At 41.6% G+C, this 21,587-nt stretch overlaps 1 protein-coding gene across 1 annotated transcript; it reads left to right on the top strand.

Moving 5' to 3' along the window:
* The first annotated feature begins 1,406 nt into the window (after positions 1–1,406).
* On the top strand, positions 1,407–20,180 carry PSMA6 (proteasome 20S subunit alpha 6). Its single transcript, XM_060261315.1, has 7 exons — positions 1,407–1,785; positions 9,675–9,769; positions 11,025–11,106; positions 11,478–11,633; positions 12,693–12,871; positions 18,053–18,147; positions 19,975–20,180. The coding sequence occupies exons 1-7, from the start codon at positions 1,515–1,517 to the stop codon at positions 20,030–20,032; spliced, it is 936 nt and encodes a 311-aa protein (XP_060117298.1). The 5' UTR covers positions 1,407–1,514; the 3' UTR covers positions 20,033–20,180.
* The last annotated feature ends 1,407 nt before the right edge of the window (positions 20,181–21,587 follow it).

Here is a 21,587-nt window from a genome sequence, read left to right as displayed (position 1 = left end):
TATTGCAGTTTTCTACTGTTTGTGCCTTGGCCAAAACTGTATATATTGCTGCTGTTCAGTCCTAGCAGCATATATTGCTTTTGTAGTGAAGATTATGTGGATGTAACACTTTATGCATCAAAGTAGGCTGTGAATCAGGATAAGTAATGGAATACTTTGCTGCAGACTACAATGACTGCTCCCCTTTTGGGGAGGTAGTTTGTGATGCTTTTTTTTAAGCAGTAGAAAATATGGGATCATAGTGGTGAGAAATATGAGAACTTAAGAGAAGCCTTTTGGTTAACAAGTGAATGGCAGCAGGCACCTAGGATGATGGGCCAGGGAAAGCCCCTGTTTGTGGTTTGTGTGTGTCTGGCAATGATCATGCATAGTTCCTAAGTACTTCTGATTCAGAAAGCATATGTTGTGGTTATCCAAGTGGTTCCTTGGAAACAACAAAGTGCCAAAGCTTTAAATTCTGTAGCAGAAATATAGGAGCATTGTTAAAAGTGAAAGTACTAAAATGACCAGTCACCTGATCACTAAATGGAGCTGGGAAAATCACATCAAATATAGGCAAATACTGCTCAAAAAGGACTCATCATTTCCTCCCACCCACACAAGCTGAAGTCTTGCTTTCTCGAGTGTGGGATTCCAAGATAGCTGAAGAAGCAGGACAGGTAGAGGCTAGGGGCAGAGGCATAGCTCTCACAGAGATGGATGGAGCGTAACAACAGGGTCTCAGTTACTCTCAGCATTCCACAATTAAGGGTACATCTGCTCATCAGTCTCCAATTTTGATCTGTTTATTTGCTTCAACACGTTTCTCCCTGGAATTAAATTTCAACAGATGGTGACCACATAAACTTAAGTTTATTATTCCTGTTTGGACATTGCATCAGTTAAACATGTTGTGCGTTAATTTGCAGCTCACCCTCTACCTATATTTATCGACAGGTAACTTCAATTTCATTGTATCTGAAAAAATGTGCTTGCACAAGAACGCTTATACCTTGAATAAAACCCAGTTGGTCTTAAAGGTACCACTGGACTCGAATATTACCCACTTTTCTGCCTTCGGCACCTGCACAGCAGATCTTCGTTATGTGAGGCTGTTGCCGCGAGAATCGAGCCTATTCGATTTCTGCTTCTCGTTGCCCAGAAACGGTTCCTTTGCAAAAAAGAAAAGAAAAGAAAAAAAAAAGGGGGGGGGGACAAAACAGAAAAGATTGATCCCATTTGGCTGACGAAAGAAATTTCGGAGAGGTGGGCCTGTTAACTGTACAGCAGAAACTAACAGATTTATCTGAGTATAAGTGTCACTCTTACAAAGTGTTAGAAATACCCCGCCCGCCCCCCCGGTGTTTCTCAGGCTGGGTGAGATTCACACTTGCGCCATTAATAAAGCCGATGCAAGCACTCTAAACGAACAGCCCAGAACCTAGACAAACGCTGAAGAATGCGCATGCTCAGAAAGCAACTCCTTCCAACCTCCAGCACGGTTTGCAGAGTCTTACGCCTGCGTATTGTACGCAATGACTAAGGTGAAGCGAGCAGGAAATGAAGCTGCGACTCCTTCGATAGCTGCCAACTGCGCCTGCGTGAGGGGCTTGTGGCCCCGGAAGTATTTCTCCGTTATTCACAGTTTGTTGGTGGCAGTGGGGTTTCTACGGCGTGTCTGCAGACGGTTCCTTTTTCTGTCACTGTTTTTTCTCTTTTCCTGTGTCACCATGTCCCGAGGTTCCAGCGCCGGCTTTGACCGGCATATCACTATTTTTTCCCCCGAGGGGCGCCTGTACCAAGTAGGTGAGTGTGTGGTAAGAACCGCCCAGTCATGGTGTAGGGCCGCTGTGCTGGGTAATGGGTGAAGAGAGGATGCCCTGTCATAGGAACAACTATGTCTGCTTTTCTGTAGTAGTTGGGAGTAACGTGGCGTAGGTCATAAGCAGCGGCGCTTCTTTTTCTAGTGAAGATGCATCTAAGACACATCCCGCGTTCTCTTGTCCAGCAAATGTATATACTACTGTTGGGAGAAACAATATGCACCATGCATGCAAGTTAAATGCCTTCGTTGTAAAAATGGGTAACGTAATGCTTAGAGAGAATACTGGCCATACTCAAAAGCGAAAGTGAAACATCCATCTCTGTTGGGCGGTATGCTGACGCTATAGATGCAAGGGAGAAGAAAGCTCTTATTTGTCAAGAGTTTTAATGTGTTTTCTGAGTTGCACCATCTGCCGTTCTCCCTTTTGACACAACTGTTAAAGCTGCAGGATCTCTGGCCTCCTTTGCTTCAGGTTGTTTTGTTTGGTTCAGATATATAATTGGTGCACAATTGAAAACAAATTATGGTAGGCTACATGCTGGCACTGTTTCAAACAAACAAGTAGCACAATCTTGGAAAATGTAGTTTATTCTTAAATATAGCTGATTTAGAACAGGTAGGATAAATGACATTCACTCATCTGAGAATCAAACATTGATAGTCTTTAGTAGTCTTTAAAATATGATTTTTTGTGAAAAAAGATAACTTCTCAGGATAGTACTACTTTATGCCTTTTCCTCCCTTTTTTAAAACCAAAGTTTAATGGCAATAATGTCAGTGATGTCAGAATCTTGCTTATATTTATTTTCTTCCCAAGGTAAGGAGGTTGAGACTATTAATTGACTTACAGTTTACCTTTCTCATTGAGTCTCAAGGCAATGTAATACATAAAACAAGCAGTGCACTAAAACTAAATTACAGAATTGGAGACAACTGAACTAAAATGAGTAAAATAACCCAATAAAATTATTTTTAACTGAATATCTTTTTGGCTGCCGTTCTATTTCTTTTATAAAATTGCTTTCTTAAACAATTTATGACTTCATTAGGAAATCATTCCACAGAGTAGGAGTGACAACAGAGAATACAGGTGGCTGTTGATTGTTACTGTTTGCAGAATAGCATCTTCAGAATATTTTCCTCAGATGAACTGATTTGGCTCAGAGGAGCATATTAAGAGAGTTGGTTGTTCAGGTAACCTATGGCATTCACTGGACAGATCCTTTGCATATTTTAACCTGGCATTCTGAGCTTTAGCACTTGGATAAAGCTCCGAATAGCACTAGATAGTTGGTCATTCCACAAGTAGTCAGTTGTTATTCAGTTTTGTGCAAAGTGCCTACTCGTCTGAGCCACCTCGGTGGGAAGGGCGGGATATAAAGCGAAATATAAATAAATAAATAAATATTGTCCTGTCTATTTCAGCAGTTTTAAATTCCTTATCCCAAGGATTCATGCTGCATTTTGAAACTAAGCTCTTTCTCATAACAGCTGGACTATAGTGAAAGGGCCTTGAAGATCCTGGCATTGTGATTAGCACTTTGTTATATATAATTCATTCTCTAGTATAGCCTACCATACTTAGTAAATAGGAGCACAGACATGCCCACAGAGTTGTAACTTCATGATTTCAATACATGTAGTTCATGTTACATGTATCACTTTTGGTGTAAGGTTAGAAATATCCAGCATACTTAGTTGTCCAAGTGTATGAAAATTTGGTATGTGTACAAAAGAATTTCTCTTAAGCTTTGCCTTGATGTGGCACCAAGTAGTTGTTTGGTATGCTCTTAGCATATTAATTGGATTTGTGTGCCTGTTGATTTAGAACTTGCTAATGTGAGAGCCACATAGAATAAATGTCAGATGTCTGAGAGCTGCAAGACATGAATGTCAGATGTTTGAGGGAGGAAGGAAAATAGATGGGGAGGAACGGAGGGAGAGGTGGGGGGAAAAAGCAACTTTAAATGCATTCTCCAAGCTGTTGGCTGCCTTGGCTTGGAGAAGTGATTTAAAGACAGATGGGGTGGGGTGGGGTGGGTTGAGAGCCACACAATATGTGTGAAAGGGCCACATGTGGCTCCCGAGCCACAGTTTGACCACCCCTGATTTAGAAGATTATCTTTCCCATGGCTTTTCAAGATAAAAAGATAATTTAACAGGACTTATGATAAAATACTTTTTACCAGTGATTTACTTCAACCATGACATTACATTGGTATGCATTTATAATTTATAAATAAGGACAGTCTATAAGTGTTTGCGCATGTAGCATCTTTAAAGAAAAAATGATAACCTTTGTCTGAGTGGCCTCCTTGTTGCTTTTGTTGGATTTATCTTCAACCTTTCATACAGATAGGCTGTTTTGTTGAGACACTTGGTTACAGAAGTTGGTATAAGGGAATGTGCTTGGAACTGGTTCATTCCTCAGAGATCAGACTCAAAGGGTTGCTGTTAGAAATCAGTTAATCAGTTATCTTCAGTGTGGAGCCTGTACTGTGGAGTTCAGAGCATGCAGTTCTATCTCGCATGCTTTTCAATCTCTGTGTCAAACCCTTAGGTCAAATTACTAAGAACATAAGAGAAGCCATGTTGGATCAGGCCAATGGCCCATCCAGTCCAACACTTTGACCGATTTCACACACAGCTTACCCCGCGGTCACGTTCCTCTTCTCTGCGCAGCGTCTGTCAGATTTTCCACTATCTGCGCCGGAATTACAGGAAGTGTTGTGGCTTTCACGTAGCAAACGTAAACTGGGTTTTAGCAGTTTACGTTTGCTATGCAAAAGCCGCGACACTTTCTGTAACTCCGGCGCAGATAGTGGGAAATTCGACAGACACTGCGCAGAGAAGAGGAACGTGACCGCGGGGTAAGCTGTGTGCGAAATCGGTATTTGTGTCACACAGTGGCAAAAAAACAACAACAGGTGCCATCAGGAGGTCCATCAGTGGGGCCAGCACACTAGATGCCCTCCCACTGTGCCCCCCCAAGCACCAAGAATACTGCCCCAGACAGAGAGGGCGTTTTCGCACAGGGCTTACCCCGGAGCGACATCCCTCTTCACCACACAGCGTCTGCGCGGATTTCGCACCAGCTGCTCCGCAGAACCAGGAAGAGCCGTGAAGTGCTGCGGCTTTTGCGTCGCAAATGTAAACCGCCAAAAACCAGTTTACATTTGCGATGCAAAAGCCGTGGCTCTGCGGAGCAGTTGGTGCGAAATCCGCGCAGACGCTGCACGGTGAAGAGGGATGTCACTCCGGGGTAAGCCCTGTGCGAAAACGCCCAGAGTTCCAACAATATACTGTGGCTAATAGCTACTGATGGACCTCTGCTGTTTATCTAATCGCTTCTTGAAGCTGTCTATGTTTGCAGCAGCTGCCACCTCCTGTGGCAGTGAATTCCATAGTTCCATATTCATAGTTTGGGGGCTGGTTGTCATTAATATGCTGACAATGCCCAGTCTTGTATATCCTTATCCAAATCTCCTGGTGATGTGGTAGAGATCCTGAATAGCTACCTGGCTGCTGTGGTTAAGAGAAAACAGAGTGAAACTAAACCCTGAAAATATGGTGCTAATGCTGGGTGGTCGAGATCTTGAAGGACATTTTGCTCCCCACTTTTGATGGCATGTACCTGATCCTTACTGGTTCAGTTAAAAGTCTTTGGGTTATACTGGATCCATCATTATTGCTGGAGAAGCAAGTTAATGCAACTGCCTAGCTCGGGTGGCCAATAATAGCTCTTCAGATGTTTTTTGCCTACAACTCCCATCAGCAGCAGCCATTGGCCATGCTGGCTGGGGCTGATGGGAGTTGTAGGCAATAAACATCTGGAGAGCTACCATTGGCCACCCCTGGCCTAGCCCATATGATGACCCTTACTTTTGTTATGGCTGATCTGGCCATCTGGATTCACACCACAGTAACATCAAGACGAGACTACTGTAATATGCTGTACTTTATGTTGCTGACTACTTTGCTGGATCAGGGGAATGCTGTAGATGTCATTTATCTTGAGTTCAGTAAGACTTTTGATAACATTCCACATACTACCCTTGTCAACAAGTTGGAGAGCTAGTTTGGTGTAGTGGTTAAGTGTGCGGACTCTTATCTGGGAGAACCGGGTTTGATTCCCCACTCCTCCACTTGCACCTGCTAGCATGGCTTTGGGTCAGCCATAGCTCTGGCAGAGGTTGTCCTTGAAAGGGCAGCTGCTGTGAGAGCCCTCTCCAGCCCCACCCACCTCACAGGGTGTCTGTTGTGGGGGAGGAAGGTAAAGGAGATTGTGAGCCGCTCTGAGACTCTTCAGAGTGAAGGGCGGGATATAAATCCAATATCTTCCAATATCTTCATCTTCTTAAATGTGGTTTAGATCCTGTTACCATTAGGTGGATCTGTAACTGGTTGACAGATCACACCCAAAGAGTGCTTGTGAATGGTTCCTCATCCTCTTGGAGAGGAGTGACAAGTGGAGTGTCTCAAGGATCTGTCCTGAAACCTGTTTTGTTCAACATCTTTATAAATGATTTGGATAGAGGGAATTTGCAGATGATACTAAATTTACAGATGATACTAAATTGGGAGGGGTTGCAAATACAGTAGAAGACAGAAACAGGATGATCTTGACAGGCTGGAAAACTGGGCTAAAACCAATAAAATGAATTTTAACAGGGATGATAAATGTAAAGTTCTGCATTTAGGTAGGAAAAGTCCAATGCATGGCTATAGGATGGGGAGACTTGTCTTAGCAGTAGTATTTGTGAAACGTTTCTAGGGGTCTTAGTGAACCATACGCTGAACATGAGTCAACAGTGTGATGTGGTGGCTAAAAAGACAAATGCAATTTTGGGCTGTATCAACAGAAGTATAGTGTCCAGATCCTGTGAAATGATGGTATTGCTTTACGCTGCTCTGGTAAGACCTCACCTGGAGTATTATGTTCAGTTTTGGACACCACATTTTAAGAAGGATATAGACAAGCTGAAATGGGTCCAGAGGAGGGTGACGAAGATGTTGAGGGGTCTGGAGACCAAGTCCTATGAAGAAAGGTTGAAGGAGCTGGGCATGTTTAGCGTGGAGAGGAGGTGGCTGAGAGATGATATCACCATCCTCAAGTATTTGAAGCGCTGTCATCTAGAGGATGGTGTGGAATTGTTTTCTGTGGCCCCAGAAGGTGGGACCAGAACCAATGGGTTGAAATTAAATCAAAAGAGTTTCTAGCTCAACATTAGGAAGAACTTCCTGACCATTAGAGCAGTTCCTCAGTGGAACAGGCTTCCTTGGGAGGTGGTGGGCTCTCCTTCCTTGGTGGTTTTTAAACAGAGGCTAGATGGCCATCTGACCGCAATGAAAATCCTGTGAATTTAGGGGGAGGTATTTGTGAGTTTCCTGCATTGTGCATGGGATTGGACTAGATGACCCTGGAGGTCCCTTCCAACTCTATGATTCTGTTATTAAATTAAATTTCTATACCACCCTCCTCTGCATGGCTCAGGGTGATATATAATAGCAGAACGTAGGTCTTCACTTAAAATCAGTTTGGAAATTCCAGTTGGTGCAGAATGCCGTGTCTCAAACGTTCTTGGAAGCTAGGCAGAGCATGCATAATCAGTTCAGCAATCACTACATTGGCTGCCCATTAGTTACCAGGCTCAATTTAAGATACTGGCTATCATATACAGTAAGTCCCTTTATGGCCTTATTCCCTTTATCTGCAGGATCCACTCTCCCTCTGTTCTGCCACAACAGATTTGCTCATTTGAGCAGAGGCTCCTGTGGCTGCCAACTTGCAAGTGGGCAAAATCAACATTGCCTGTACATTCTCTGTTGTTGTGGAATGGCCTGCCTGAGGAGTTCAGGAAGTCTCCCACTCTCCTGGCTTTCTGCAGACTATGCAAAACTGAATTATTTAAGCAGGTAATAGGTTGTATAGCAAAGAATAGTTTACAGTATTACTTGGATAGATGGTAAGGGACTGTGGTCTGTACTAGTCTGTATAGCTTGCTGCAAATAGGATCCCACAATATAATGTTTGCATTCTTTAAAGTGTCAAGTTAATACTTAGCCTTTACTTCAGTTCTATTTTTTAGATTACTAAAACCCTAATCCTATTTCATTGTTTATTGAATCTCCCATCCTGGTGATTGTACTGATTCACTCTGTGTAATCTGCCTTGAGTCTCAGTGAGAAAGGCAGACTATAAATAACATAAATAAATAAAATCCTAAATGTGTATAATGGAAGATAAGTTAAATAAGCATTTACTTCCAACTGATCTCACTAAGTATTCAAGCTTTTTCAGTGAGAAGAGGGAAAATAAGAACATAAGAGAAGCCAGGTTGCGTCAGGTCAGTGGCCCATCCAGTCCAACACTGTCACAGAGTGGCCAAAAAACCGGGTGCCATCAGGAGGTCCACCCGTTGGGCCAGGACACTAGATGCCCTTCCACTGTTGCCCCCCCCAGCCACTGATGGACCTCTGATCCATAAGTTTATCCAGTTCCCTCTTGAAGCCATCTATGCTTGCAGCTGCTACCAACTACTGTGGCAGTGAATTCCATGTGTAAATCACTCTTCCATAAAGAAGTACTTCCTGTTGTCCATTCTAACCCTACTGCTCAGCAATTTCATTGAGTGCCTACGATTTCTTGTATTGTGAGAAAGGGAGAAAAATACTACTTTCTCTACCTTCTCTAACTCATGCATAATTCTGTAAACCTCTATCATGTCACCCCCTCAGTCATCGTTTCTCCAACCTAAAGGGGCCCTAGCACTTTAACATTTCTTCGTAGGGAAAGTGTTCCAGCGCTTTAATCATTCTAGTTGCCCTTTTCTGGACTTTTTCCAGTGCTATAATATCTTTTTTGAGGTGTGGTGACCAGAATTGTACACTGATGAGGCCACACCATTGATTTATGCAGGGGCATTATGATAGTGGCTGATTCGTTTTTAATTCCCTTCCTAATAATCCCCAGCATAGCGTTGGCCTTTTTTATTGCAGTCGCACACTGTCTTGACATTTTCAGTGCGTTACTTACCATGACTCCAAGATTTCTCTCTTGGTCAGTCTCCATCAGTTCGGACCCCACCAATGTGTGTTTACAGTTAAGATTCTTGACCCCAATGTGCATTACTTTGCACTTGGCCACGTTGAACCTCATTTGCCATATTGACAACCACTCGCCTATCCTCGACAGATCCCTTTGGAGTGTCTCACAATCCTCCCTGGTTCTCACCATCCTGAACAATTTATTGTCATCTGCAGATTAGTCACTTCACTACTTACTTGTAATATCAATTTTTATTGGATTCTTCATAGACAATTACTACTGAACTAGCAAATAAATTCTAATATGTGGAAAAAGTGAAAATGATGTACATTGTAAAAGTCTGGATGTTGTAAATGCTTTAATGGAGAACCAGCTTGGTGTAGTGGTTAGGAGCATGGACTCTAATCTGAGAGAACATTTACTGAACCTTTCTTCACATACAGCTGCTGGGTGACCTTGGGTCAATCACAGTTCTCTCAAAGCTGTTCTCTCAAGAGCAGTTCTCTGAGAGCTCTCTCAGTGCCACTTACCTCATAGGGTCTCTTCTGTGGAGAGAGGAAGGGAAGGAGATTTGTAAGTCATTCTAAGACTCCAAATGAAGGGCAGGATATAAATCCAGTCACCTCTTCTTCCTCCTCCTAAAAAGCCAGTGCCTGAATCATTGCTTTCTTTAAGCACTGCTTTCAGGTTATGTAACATTGTAAATCGTTCTTCAGATATTATTGCATGCACCAGTAATCAGTTCTTAATGAGAGTTTATAGATGTTACTGTTACCATAGCATTATTGCCAAATCAATAACTGTGTTCAATGTACCATTTAGAGTATGCATTTAAGGCCATAAACCAGGGTGGCCTTACATCAGTAGCAGTTCGTGGGAAGGACTGTGCAGTTGTCGTCACACAGAAGAAAGTACCTGTAAGTAGCAATATCTTGGCAATGTCTGTAATGGGAATAGGGATGGGCACAATCCAGTTCAAGAGCCAACATTTGGCACAAACTTGAACCAGTCCAGAGCCATCAAACTGACGTGCCTTCCCTGAACATTTACTGGACTTTTGTTCAGTTCAGCTCTGTTTAGGGCCATTTAAACCTCACAGCTGAGCATCGCAGGGTCTGTAGCTGAGGTTTAAATGGCTGTGAGCCATTTCACTGGTCACTTTCATTTCCCCCTGCTTTGAAGTGGGGGAGCAAAACCAACAGGTTAAATGGCTACCAGCCATTAAATCTGTTGGTTTTGCTCACTCCCGCACACAATTCGAAGTGAAGTGAAGCAAACAGGTTAAATGAAATAAGCAGGTTAAATGGCTGCCAACCATTTAACACTTCCCAGGAAAAAAGGGGAACCAAACTCACTGGCTCAGTTCAGGTGGGGGGAGGGGGGTTTGGCTAAGATTTTTAGGTTCGTGCCCATCTTAAGTGTGTGAGCATCTAATTTCTCCTTTGTGGATATCCTGATTCTTAATTAATACCTGCCATGTGCTGAACTTTTGTACTGGAAGTAGAGTTCTTCTGAGTACATAAGAATTAGTTCTGAAGAAACACAGTTGGAAGCATGCCAAAACTTTTTTAGTAACTGGGGTGGATCCAGCAATCTGTAGTTGCAACAATTGTGAAGCTTCCTCCAGTTCTTCTCCCCAGTAGTTCTTTTCAGCCCCAGAAAAACTGATTGCCAGGTATCTCAGGACTACTGTGGATTAATAGCAGCATGGTTCCACAGGGGCTGTGCTGAGGAGAGGAATGGAGTGAAACTTCCCAAACTTTCATTAGAATTATTCTCTCCCTTCTTTGTTATTTTCCTGATTGGTTGGATCCATTGATGCATAAATAGTAATATGATCTTAGCACAGTTACACTTGTGCAAGTAATAGTGCTACGTATACTGCAATACCTGATGATCCCTTTTCTCAAGTAATTACTTGCTCAATGTCTTGCACAAGGAGTAATGCAAGTGGGGATACAGTAAGCTGACAGCGTGGTCTTGTTGGTATGTTTCTGGTTGTGCAAAGGTTCTAACAGATAACTTCTGCTTGTTCCAACCCAATATATTTCTGGTATTCATTATTTTTTATTACTGGAATGACTGGTATTTTCAGGGCTGCCTGTGATAATAACCTAGAGTTGGGTCCAAATTCTGCACTATTTAAAATTATTTTTCTGTTCTATCCTTTAGGACAAGCTACTGGATTCTAGCACAGTAACTCACTTATTCAGAATAACTGAAAATATCGGATGTGTAATGACAGGCATGACAGGTATTAAACTTAACTACATTGGTAGCAAAAATGGCAAAATGTTTTGCTATTCCTAAACAATGAACTATATATTTTAAAATGCCACAGAATTGTGGAAGGTCCAGAGGCACTACATGTGTTTCCCTCTCTGAAGCTAAATAGGCCTGATTCAAAGTTGTTTCTGTATTGGAGATCAGCTTTATTGAGTTTATTGGGGGTGAAAGAGTGGGATACAGATATATTAAATACACAGATTTATGAGTTGTAATGGCATGGGAGTATTCTTTCTGCAGTCTCCCCCCCCCCCCCTTTTATATTGAAGTTTAATTATTTTAAATCCTATTTGTTGGAAGAAGCATGGAAATGACTTCAGTTCCTTTTCTTGGTGTCAGCGGACAGCAGGTCCCAGGTGCAGAGGGCCCGCTATGAAGCTGCAAACTGGAAATACAAGTATGGATACGATATTCCAGTGGATATGCTATGTAAAAGGATTGCAGATATTTCCCAGGTCTACACGCAGAATGCGGAAATGAGGCCTCTTGGTTGCTGTGAGTACAGTAAAATATAAGTTTAAAGTAATTCGAAACTTAGGGAAGGTAGAGATGCCATGCATGTTTACTACAAAAGTCTCATTTAAATTACAAGGGCTGCATTCAAGCTTGCCTATGACTGGCACAAGCACAATTTGTTACTGTGCTTGTCTCCCTCCCATTCATACTGAGTGAAAGCTAGGTTTGGGATGGTTTGAATCAAGCTTCAGGTTTTTCAGTGGGAGAGGCAGGGTACCTGTATTTGGTTATCACAGTGAAACTGACGCTTGATTCAAGGTATCCCAAACGCAGAAATGCTTAACTATGCTTCATGTGTGAATGGAAGACCAACAGCAGGGCGAGCATATAACTATGCTGCCTTAAAAGCATGCTTATTCTTGGGCTTTGGATGATGAGAAAAATCTCATTATGTTTAGAAGAGCCTCAGTGTGTTGTTGGGAGAGGTAGGTCTACAATATGAGACTTGGAATGACGGATCCCAAGAATCTGATTTCCTCTATTATGTTTGCAGGATGTGCTATAGAAGAAAAGCAGCATTTCTTAGGAGGAAGTTTCATTGATCTAAAAATAAATCTGCTTCAGATCCATATACAAATGAAATACTAGACATTTTCAGGTGTATTTTCGGTTTCCCCTGTCTTTTAAATCTGAATGTTGGGGGTTTTTTTAAGAAATGCAGATTTTGGAAAAAAGAGACTATACAACTTATATTAAAATGGAGAATTGTTTCACTTTTGGGACTGACATTGTGAAAATGATGTCTAGAAAAATCAATAAAACTTATATTTCCTATGATGCCCATGCCCTGGTTTTTTTTGGGGGGGGGGAGGGTGCCTGTTCACCAGTGCATCATCAAATGGCCTGGTTTTGCCCCTTTCCCTGATATTTATGATAGTAATAACGGAATATATACAAACACTTTCTAGAATCACCTCTGCCCCCCACCCCCAGGTAGGAGAGAAATGTATGGTGTAAAAACAGGTATTCCCTGAACATCTGAAATATGTGATTACAATTTCTTCTGGGGAAAAACACTGCTGTACTTCTTTGTCAAAGGCATGATTTTGGTTGGCGTTGATGAAGAGAACAATCCTCAGGTGTACAAGTGTGATCCAGCAGGCTATTACTGTGGGTTTAAAGCTACGGCTGCAGGAGTCAAACAAACAGAATCTACTAGCTTCCTGGAGAAGAAAGTGAAGAAAAAATTGGACTGGACATTTGAACAGACAGTGGAGGTAAGTGCACAGAAGTGTATCAGACTGGGCTGCAACTTTACATGCACTTGAACTCATTGGGCTACCCATAGGATTGACCTGTTAAAGTTCTTAATCTGCTGTAGAAAACAGGCAGGGTTACTGTGAAGAGATTTGTATTGTCTCATTCCTTTTAAAAGTAGCCCTTTCTTCTTCTTTGCCCACCCTTTCTGAACACAGAATGTCTAGATCAGGGGTGCCAAACATGCAGTTCATGGGCCGAATCAGGTCACTGGAGGGCTCCTATCAGGCCCCCGAGCAACTGGACATCATCTGCTTCCTTCTCCTTATATCTTGCTTTCTTCTGCATAATAACTTTCTTTGCAAGGCTTGCTCAATTGCACAGGAGCTACAAAGCACAACCTCTGTTTTCTCCCTTGGCTGAGGCTCCTCCCTTGGGGTGGAAGAGAAGAATGGAGAGCTTGCTTTGCCAGGCTCTCTCAATTGCACAGCAGAGCTACTGAGCCAAGTCTCTCTTCCTTCTATTGTCTGAGACTCCTCCCCCTCCTGGTCCCCTGGGGAATGAGCAAAAGAGCCAGAACTTCCTTTGCCCAGTTCCCTGGATCCCATGGGAGAAATACAAAGAAATCACCTTTAAGACTAACAAGTGCTAATGTTTTAAGCATTTTAAAAGTTTTTTAAAATATATATATGTTTAATCGTATTTTGTGTCTTTTATATAGTTTATATCTTTGCTACCTAATCTTAAATAGGTATACACATGGCCCAGCCCGACATGGCTCGGCCCAACCCGACATGGCCCGGCTCAACAAGGTCTCATTTATGTCAGATCTGGCCCTCATAACAAATGAGTTTGACACCCCTGATCTAGATGGTTAACATGATGTGCCTGAGTTTGGGACAGAAAGACTTGCCAAACTGGTACACCTGCAGCTTTACTGTAAGGTCTGCTGAGTACTATAACTGTGCCAACTTGTCTGGCATATGATCATTTAGGCACTTCTTAATAGTCCTTTTTACAAAAACTGTGGTAATCTGCTTTCTCTACTTTCTCTTCACTGTGCTTGTTATCAAACAGTAGGGTTTCCTTTCTTGGCTACGTAACGTATTTTGTTTGCAGTGTTTGTTGATCAAAGACTATTGGTTATTGTGTAGTAGTCACATAGTTTTGTTCTGGAGAAGTTTGAGAATCTGTCTGTGCAGACTTAGTAAGCAGTGATGTCTACTGCAGCCAGCATGCTGAAATCATAAAATGTCTCTTTTTGCATGCAAGTGTATGTTCATAACTGTACAAATAGCAGTGACTGAGTAGCTGGGTCACTGGGCAAGCAGTGTGTTGGATTCTGACATCCATTCATGCAAGGATCTTCCTCACATTTTCCTTCCCCCAGTGCAGTTCCTTTCGATCTTGGGAAAGTTGATTGCCCAACCCCTAGAACTTGCCTGGAATAATAGCTACACGTCAATGAGCTGCAGTGAGAAAGGAACTGAAATCATTTCCTCCTACTCTTCCATCAGATGTAACTCCACTGATCAGAGTCAGGAAAGGAGATTTTCCCCCTTCCTTCTCACTGCAGCCCACTGACTCACGTGGCTGTTACTCCATGCAGGTGCTGCATCCTCAAGAATCAGCTTTCTCAGGGTCAAAAGAGACTACTGGGGGAAGGGTAAAACATGAAAGCTCCATGTCCATCAGCACCTTCTGCTGGCAGGTTGGTGGATCTGGTCCAGTATATTACTAAGTCATGGCTATGCTACCCTTGATCTGGAAGTCAGTAATCTAATTCCTATAGGATATGCTTTTTGTCCTTTTTCACTGTGAAAGGTAAGAATTAACATGCACATGCTCTGTTTGGTAGAGAGGATAACATGAAATTAAGTGAATAGGGGTTATGTACTGATATAGTTCTTTAAGAAGATGCCCAGATTTGTGAACAAGAGAGCTCAGTTCATATCCCAGCTGAATTTTAAATCTCAATATACAGTTTAGGTTAAAAGCGAATGACTTGCCTAAACATTTGTTGACAGGATTGTTAAGTGAGAAAGCACTTTGTGGCATGGTGCAGGGAAAGGATTTAACCATGTTCAGTCTCTGAATTCAGAGAGAGGTATGCCTGAGGGCTTATATCTGCTCAGCAGAACTTTATATTGTGTGAGAGAAGAGCAGCCATGGCACAGTATAGGTGGCTTCTGATACTCTCACATGTTGACCTGTATAACATAGGGGGCTGCTGGATAGTCAGTTGTAGAAGAAAATTGTAGAAAAGTTTTGAGACACATTTTTACTTAGAAATAATTGGTTCAGGCATCTTAGTAATGATGCTTAGCGTTCTGGGCTTGCTGTAGAAAGTAAACACGGCCATCTTTATTTGTAAGGCCTATTCTTTGCCATCTTAGAAAAAAAATGTCATTGAAAATAATAGCATAGCTGAAGTTTATTTCACAAGTCAGTTTGGACAAATCTTCAGATCATAATTTGGAGTTAAAAAACCCTCTAAGGATGACACTTATGTTCCCCTTCCACCATTGATTCCTTTTCCATAATGATACATTGTCATTTTAGTTCTAGCCATACTGTACTGTGACATCCAAATCAGCAAACTCTGGTTAGCGTTTTCTTTCCAAACCAGGTGTCCCATTCTGGTTTGGAAGAAACATGCTTGTCCCTGCTGCTGGTTTGGAAATTGTGGCAAGCTGGTTACTTCTGAAATGAAGACCGAAAGGAAAGCTGTGGGGCAGGGAGCGGGGTGGAGTTTGCTGTTCACTTCCAGTGCTCCAGAGCTGTTTACACTGGACTTTGACTTTGACCATCTTGGTTTCAGATAATGAAGGTTTACAAGAATAAAAGCAAACTTCTCATCTTTCCATGTGCTGATTTGTTTTGTGTTTTTATGTGTGTAATTTTTAAGAACATTTTTTTAAAAAAAGAACTGGATCTGATTCCCCACTCCACTGAAACTTGGGTCAATCACAGTCAGAACTCTCTCAGCCCCAACTACCTCACAAGTTGACTGTTGTGGGGAGAGGAAGAAAAGGCAGTTGTAAATCACTTTGAAACTCCTTAGGGTAGAGAAAAGCAGGGTGTAAAAACCAACAGTAGTACTACTGTATTCACACCATCCTCAACATCCACTGGAGTGACTTTGTGACAACACTGAAGTTCTCAAGCGAGCGGAGGTTACCAGCATCGAGGCACTGCTGTTGAAGACGCAGCTGCGCTGGGCAGGGCATATTTCTAGGATGGAAAACCACCGCCTTCCCAAGATTGCCCTGTATGGCGAACTCTCCACCGGCCATCGAAATAGAGGGGCACCAAAGAAGAGGTACAAGGACTCCTTGAAGAAATCCCTTGGCACCTGTCGCATCAACCATCACCAGTGGTCTGACCTAGCCTCAGATCGCAAAGCATGGAGGCACACCATCCACCAGGCTGTCTCTTCTTTTGAGAACGCACGCATAGCTGGTCTTGAAGACAAAAGGAGATTGAGGAAGAATCGCACTGCTACAGCACCAACCCTAAATCAGACTTTTCCCTGCAGCCACTGTGGCCGGACCTGCCTGTCCCGCATTGGTCTTGTCAGCCACCAGCGAGCCTGCAGCAGACGTGGACTATTGCACCCTTCTTAAATCTTCGTTCGCGAAGCCAAGCCGAGACTACTGTATAGCATCACAGATGTTGCACATTTGTATTGAACAGTACATGAGTGAGGTACAGCCTCAATGAAATGATTAATGCAATCCTAAGCAGAGTTACACGCTTCTAAGTCCATTGAGGTTCATGGACTTAAGAGTTCAATTATGCATAGGATGACACTGCAAGTAACTGCAACTCAGTTTCCTTAAAATACCAGAACAATTATAGCCCAGTTCTCCTTTTCTGATCTCATCCTTCAGTCATAACAATGATTTTAGGAGTGTGTTATGAAAGCAGTACTTTCCAGAAACTTTAATAGTAAATTAAGTCTTGAAATAGGAGAGAAAAGTAACCTGCAGAAAAATGAAATAAAACTTCTGGCACAAGTCACTTTTGCGTGTGTCCTCCTTCCCTGCCCTTGCAGGTGTGAGTGTTACCCTTATTAAGTAAAAGATTATTTTACACCTTTATGAAGAAACCACATACAATTTTAAAGATATAATGTTAATGTGTTTTCATTTTGAACAGGTGGTAATGGGGTGAAATATGAAGTGATAGCATAATGTTCTTGGCTTCATTTCTATGATGCTTAAGAAGACTTGGCAATAGAAGTAGCTAAAATTAATCTGAAGTTATCCCTATATCCCTGTGGCTGTTCTGCAGATTTTCACCAAAATAATTAAACCTTAAGTCTTACCCCATTTCACATCTATGTTGGTGCTCCTGGGCAATGCTGGTGGGATAGCAAACGTTTGTCTTGTTCATACTTGTCAGTAGCTTCTTTGCAATCTGTATTGCCAAAGCTGAGTGTCAGTGTAAAATGCCTTGTGGGGATGTTTCTCCATCTCTCTCTCTCACTCTCTTTCTCTCTCTCTCGCTTTCTTTTAAGAGCCTCTAATTTATTATTGGAATTTGTTTCTGCTGATGTTGAACATGTAAAATTGGCTTTATGGATCTTATTTTTATTTGTATTGAGTAGTTATGAAATGCAAGACTTCCAAGGGAATCTTGCTGCTTCTGTAAAACTAAGGTCAGCTCTTGTTGGGCTGTGTTACAGCTTGCTTATGTTTGAATAACTATCTAGATGTTTTTAATTGTAGATGTGATCATACTCATATGATAGGTTGAACTCATCAAAATCAATCCTAGTGGTTAGGATTAATCTCTTACAATTTGTTGTCGGAAATCATTAGCCTGTATTTGTGTTCCTCTTTTTATAATAGAGGGGAATTGTTGGTATGAGGGGTAGTACTTTCAAGAAGCCCTTTTTAATAATAGAGGCTTGGATGATTCTTGGCACAAAGGGAGCTGACAAAAATCTCCCATGCTTGAAAGAATTCATAGCAGGGTAGTTGTAAAGGTGAACAAGAGGAAGACATTTTTACTGTTTTCTACAATTGCGTCTTTGGTTGGGTTGAAATGTAAACCTGAATTAATGATGAGCAAAATATCGTGTTAAAATTCACAGGCACTGGATTAATGTAAAACTGAAAAAAGTAGAAAATATCTTTGCATTAAATGGGATTTCATATTTTCTAACATTTTCCCTTGTATACTTTTATTTCTAGACAGCAATAACTTGCCTCTCTACTGTGTTGTCCATTGACTTCAAACCTTCTGAAATAGAAGTAGGAGTTGTCACAGTTGAAAATCCTAAATTCAGGTAAAGATTCACTTTGTTTCCCACTTTCCTAGAAATAGTTCATATACAGCTTCAGCTGGTTGGATCCAGTGAGGGTTTTTGCTGCTGGAAAAGGAAGGAGAGGTATCCTTTGACTTCCAGAAAAGCTTTTGTTGGTGATTATGGGACCTGCTTGCATGAAAGCCATGTGAGACAGGGGCTGTAGAAGAGAGGGGAATTGGGAAGAATTCGATTAAAAAATTGACTTGATCACAGCCAGTGATGTTTTCCCATTCTCTGGTGCTGTTGTGTACCATTGCATGTAATTAGTGTTCTGATGGTGGGGAAGAAGGAGGGAGTTACTGAAGGAGATGAAAATGACCAGTTAAAGGTAGTCAGGGCTACTTATCCCACTGTGCAAGTTTTACAAATTGGTACAATTACAAATTGCAAGTTTTACAAATTGGCTTACTGCAGTGCTCTCCTGTAATTACTACAGTCATTTAATTTGGGCCTATAGTTGCTTATCTTGTATGATGTGCCCTTCCCGCCTGTGGTGCACTTTGTTTATTGTTTCATTGTTTTTATCTGTTTAATTTTAATGTATTGTTTTAACTCTGAACTGTAGGTTTTATTGTTGTTTGCATGTTGTGATCTGCCCTGAGCCTGTTCACAGGAAAGGGCGGAATATAAGCATACTAAAATAAGTAAATAAATAAATACATACATATTGCTGAGATTCCCAAGAAGCTGCCGTTTAAATCAATATACAGACATAGAGCTGTCTTGTTTTGAGTCACAGCATTGGTACATCTAGTTCAGTGTTTTCCACTCCGATGTCTAGTGCAAACAAAATTCTTTCCCCAGCACCTGTGACCATATATCCTTTAGCACGATGTGCCAGGGATTAAACCTGTGATCTCCAGCATGCAGTCTTCAGTAAGTCACAGGTCGTCTCCACAGCCCAGGAGAGCACATATTTTGTGGGATAAGGTCCCAGATTCAATCCCTGGCATCTCCAATAACAAACTTACAGATTAGCAAACTTTGGAAAAGATCTGAGAGCCGCTTCATGGGTTACAGACACACTGAGTTGGAGGGTGGACAAATGTAGGCCTCATTTTGGGCAGGAGCTCACAGGAGTGGAGTTCTGGAACCTTTAAATTTTATTGTGTTCTTTCTTTCTTACCCCCACCCTGCCCCAAATACTTGCTTCTAGGCTCCATTGTTCATATCCCCCTGTGAGAGTTTGGCTGAACTCCTAAGATTTAACAAGCTTTTTAATATTTTTCCCACGAAAATGGGGAAATAACCACAGCATATAAAGCAGACAGATGGAAATCTTCATCATGCCACTGTGGCCACATAGGAAAGTAATTTTAAAAGGTATGATGGGAGTAAGGTTTTATTATGACAGTTCTAATTCAAGAAGCATTTTAAGGTGGATGCTGAGTTTATATAATTTAGTACACCTTCCAGTGATGTCGGGTGTGTGGCATATGCAAATAAGTTGTGCTAATAAGCTCTGGCACCTCTTTTTCAACAAAATGACCTCTGGACAAATGTATAAGGCAATTTCATATGTTCATGGTGGCTTTAAGTTAAGTTGAGAACTACAGTTTTATTAGGGAGCTTTTGCGGCATGTCTGTTGCATACAGAAGCTAGGCAAGGAGCTGGTGATTGCTTTCAAATTTTGCCTGTCGTTGGTAGCTGGCCAAATGTGTTTACTGGTGATTCACCCTTTCTCCAACTGGGCTGTGCATCTCATCCTTTCTGGTATGATATTGGTTAAAGGTTAAGTGGATACCCTAACTGTGCAAGATTTAGTTGAGGAATAAACTTTTCATTTGTGTTTCTCCCTCTTTTAGGATTCTTACAGAAGCAGAGATTGATACACACCTTGTCGCTCTAGCAGAGAGAGATTAGCTCTATTTAGAATTCCTAATTACGTGACTTCAAGCTACAATACTTGGTGAAAACGAACTTGGTTAATGGATCTGGATTATGGGCTCCAAATGAAATGCTCACTATCTGATGTATTTTACTCTGTACAAATAAAACAGGTTTTGGAAAATGTTGTCCTTTCCTGTTGCCCTGTGTTGAATTACAATGATGATGTGATCAAATTTCAGTGTATGATAGCAGCAAACATTCTTGCAGACACACCTTTGGAAAAATACCTCCAGAGATAACTTGAAATGAATTAACTGCCATCTTTAAACCTCCAGATTCTTAATGATGAGTACATAGTAATAATGGATTCATTTCTGTTGTTGTAAATTAGACTGCAGATTTTATTCTCAGTTTTAACACCATGCAACATCTCCTGAATCGCATGTGTTTAATTTGTAGTCATGATCCAATAAATATTTATGACGCCTCTTCTCTGCTCACAGAGTGGCTACCAACCTGTACAGCCTCTTTTCAGGTTACACTTTTATAAGTAGGTCAGAACATCACACTCACTACCCTTCCTGTCTCTTTTAAAATCTACTGAGAGTCATGACCCTCTTGCACCTTGGGGTTTCTGTCACTCCCAGAGACATCCACAGAAAGGGTAGCCCAGCCTCCTTTAATAATCAGCTCTCAAACAAAGCTTTTGGGGTTGGGGCTCAAACATTACTCCAATCACTGTCTGCTACCATTCATTCCCTATAACATATGTGTATAGACTGAGATATTAAATTGTGTGTATTCTTTCCCGTAGACATTCAGCCCACAGTAGTAATCAAAATTTATAACAAAACACTGAGGAAAGTAAAGTCTTAAGAAATAATGATTTGGTTTGGTTTATTGGCATAAATCATAACAAATGAAAGAAATTAGCATTAAAAATGGTGAAGTTCCCCATCAGAAGATTTTACCTTATGCTCCTGAATCCTAATAACAATTGAAAGATACCTTGCTGCTAAACACATAAGGATGCTGATCCAACAGAAGGTACAAAAAAAGCCTCTTATTGGGATACCTATGAAAGATGTGCAAGAGAGAAGTAATTAAAGAATCCTGCAATTTAACATAGAAGTCACAATAAAGCAAAACATGGGATTTCTGACCCTACATGGACAAAATCTTTCACAATAAGGAATATTTGCATATCTTCCAAAAAGAACCTCTGTGGGGAGAACATGATGAAGGGATTGGATGTATACCTTGCCCTTCATTTGGGAGCGGCCCCGTGGCACAAAGTGGTAAAGCAGCAGTACTGCAGCACTGATCTGAACTCTCTGCTCATGACCTGAGTTCAATTTTGGCAGAAGCTGGATTCAGGTAGCCGGCCTAAGGTTGACTCAGCCTTCCATCTTACCAAGGTGGGTAAAATGAGTACCCAGCTTGCTGAGGGGAAAGTGTAAAAGACTGGGGAAGGCAATGGCAAACCACCCCGTAAAAAGTCTGACGTGAAAGCAATGTCACCAGAGTTGGAAATGACTGGTGCTTGCACAGAGGACTTTTCCTTTCCTTCACTTGGGTGTCTCAAGAA

Source organism: Heteronotia binoei, chromosome 21, assembly GCF_032191835.1.
Source record: "Heteronotia binoei isolate CCM8104 ecotype False Entrance Well chromosome 21, APGP_CSIRO_Hbin_v1, whole genome shotgun sequence".
In the NCBI taxonomy this organism is placed as follows: Eukaryota; Metazoa; Chordata; class Lepidosauria; order Squamata; family Gekkonidae; genus Heteronotia; species Heteronotia binoei.
Note: the sequence above shows the minus strand (reverse complement) of the source record. Positions and strands in the feature narration are given on the sequence as shown.

Coding starts and splice junctions, on each gene's coding strand:
- PSMA6 (XM_060261315.1), top strand. CDS start 1,515: ATGACTAAGGTGAAGCGAGCAGGAAATGAAGCTGCGACTCCTTCGATA. Junction 1,786..9,674: donor GGGGCGCCTGTACCAAGTAG/GTGAGTGTGTGG, acceptor TGTACCATTTAG/AGTATGCATTTAAGGCCATA. Junction 11,107..11,477: donor TGTAATGACAGGCATGACAG/GTATTAAACTTA, acceptor TCTTGGTGTCAG/CGGACAGCAGGTCCCAGGTG.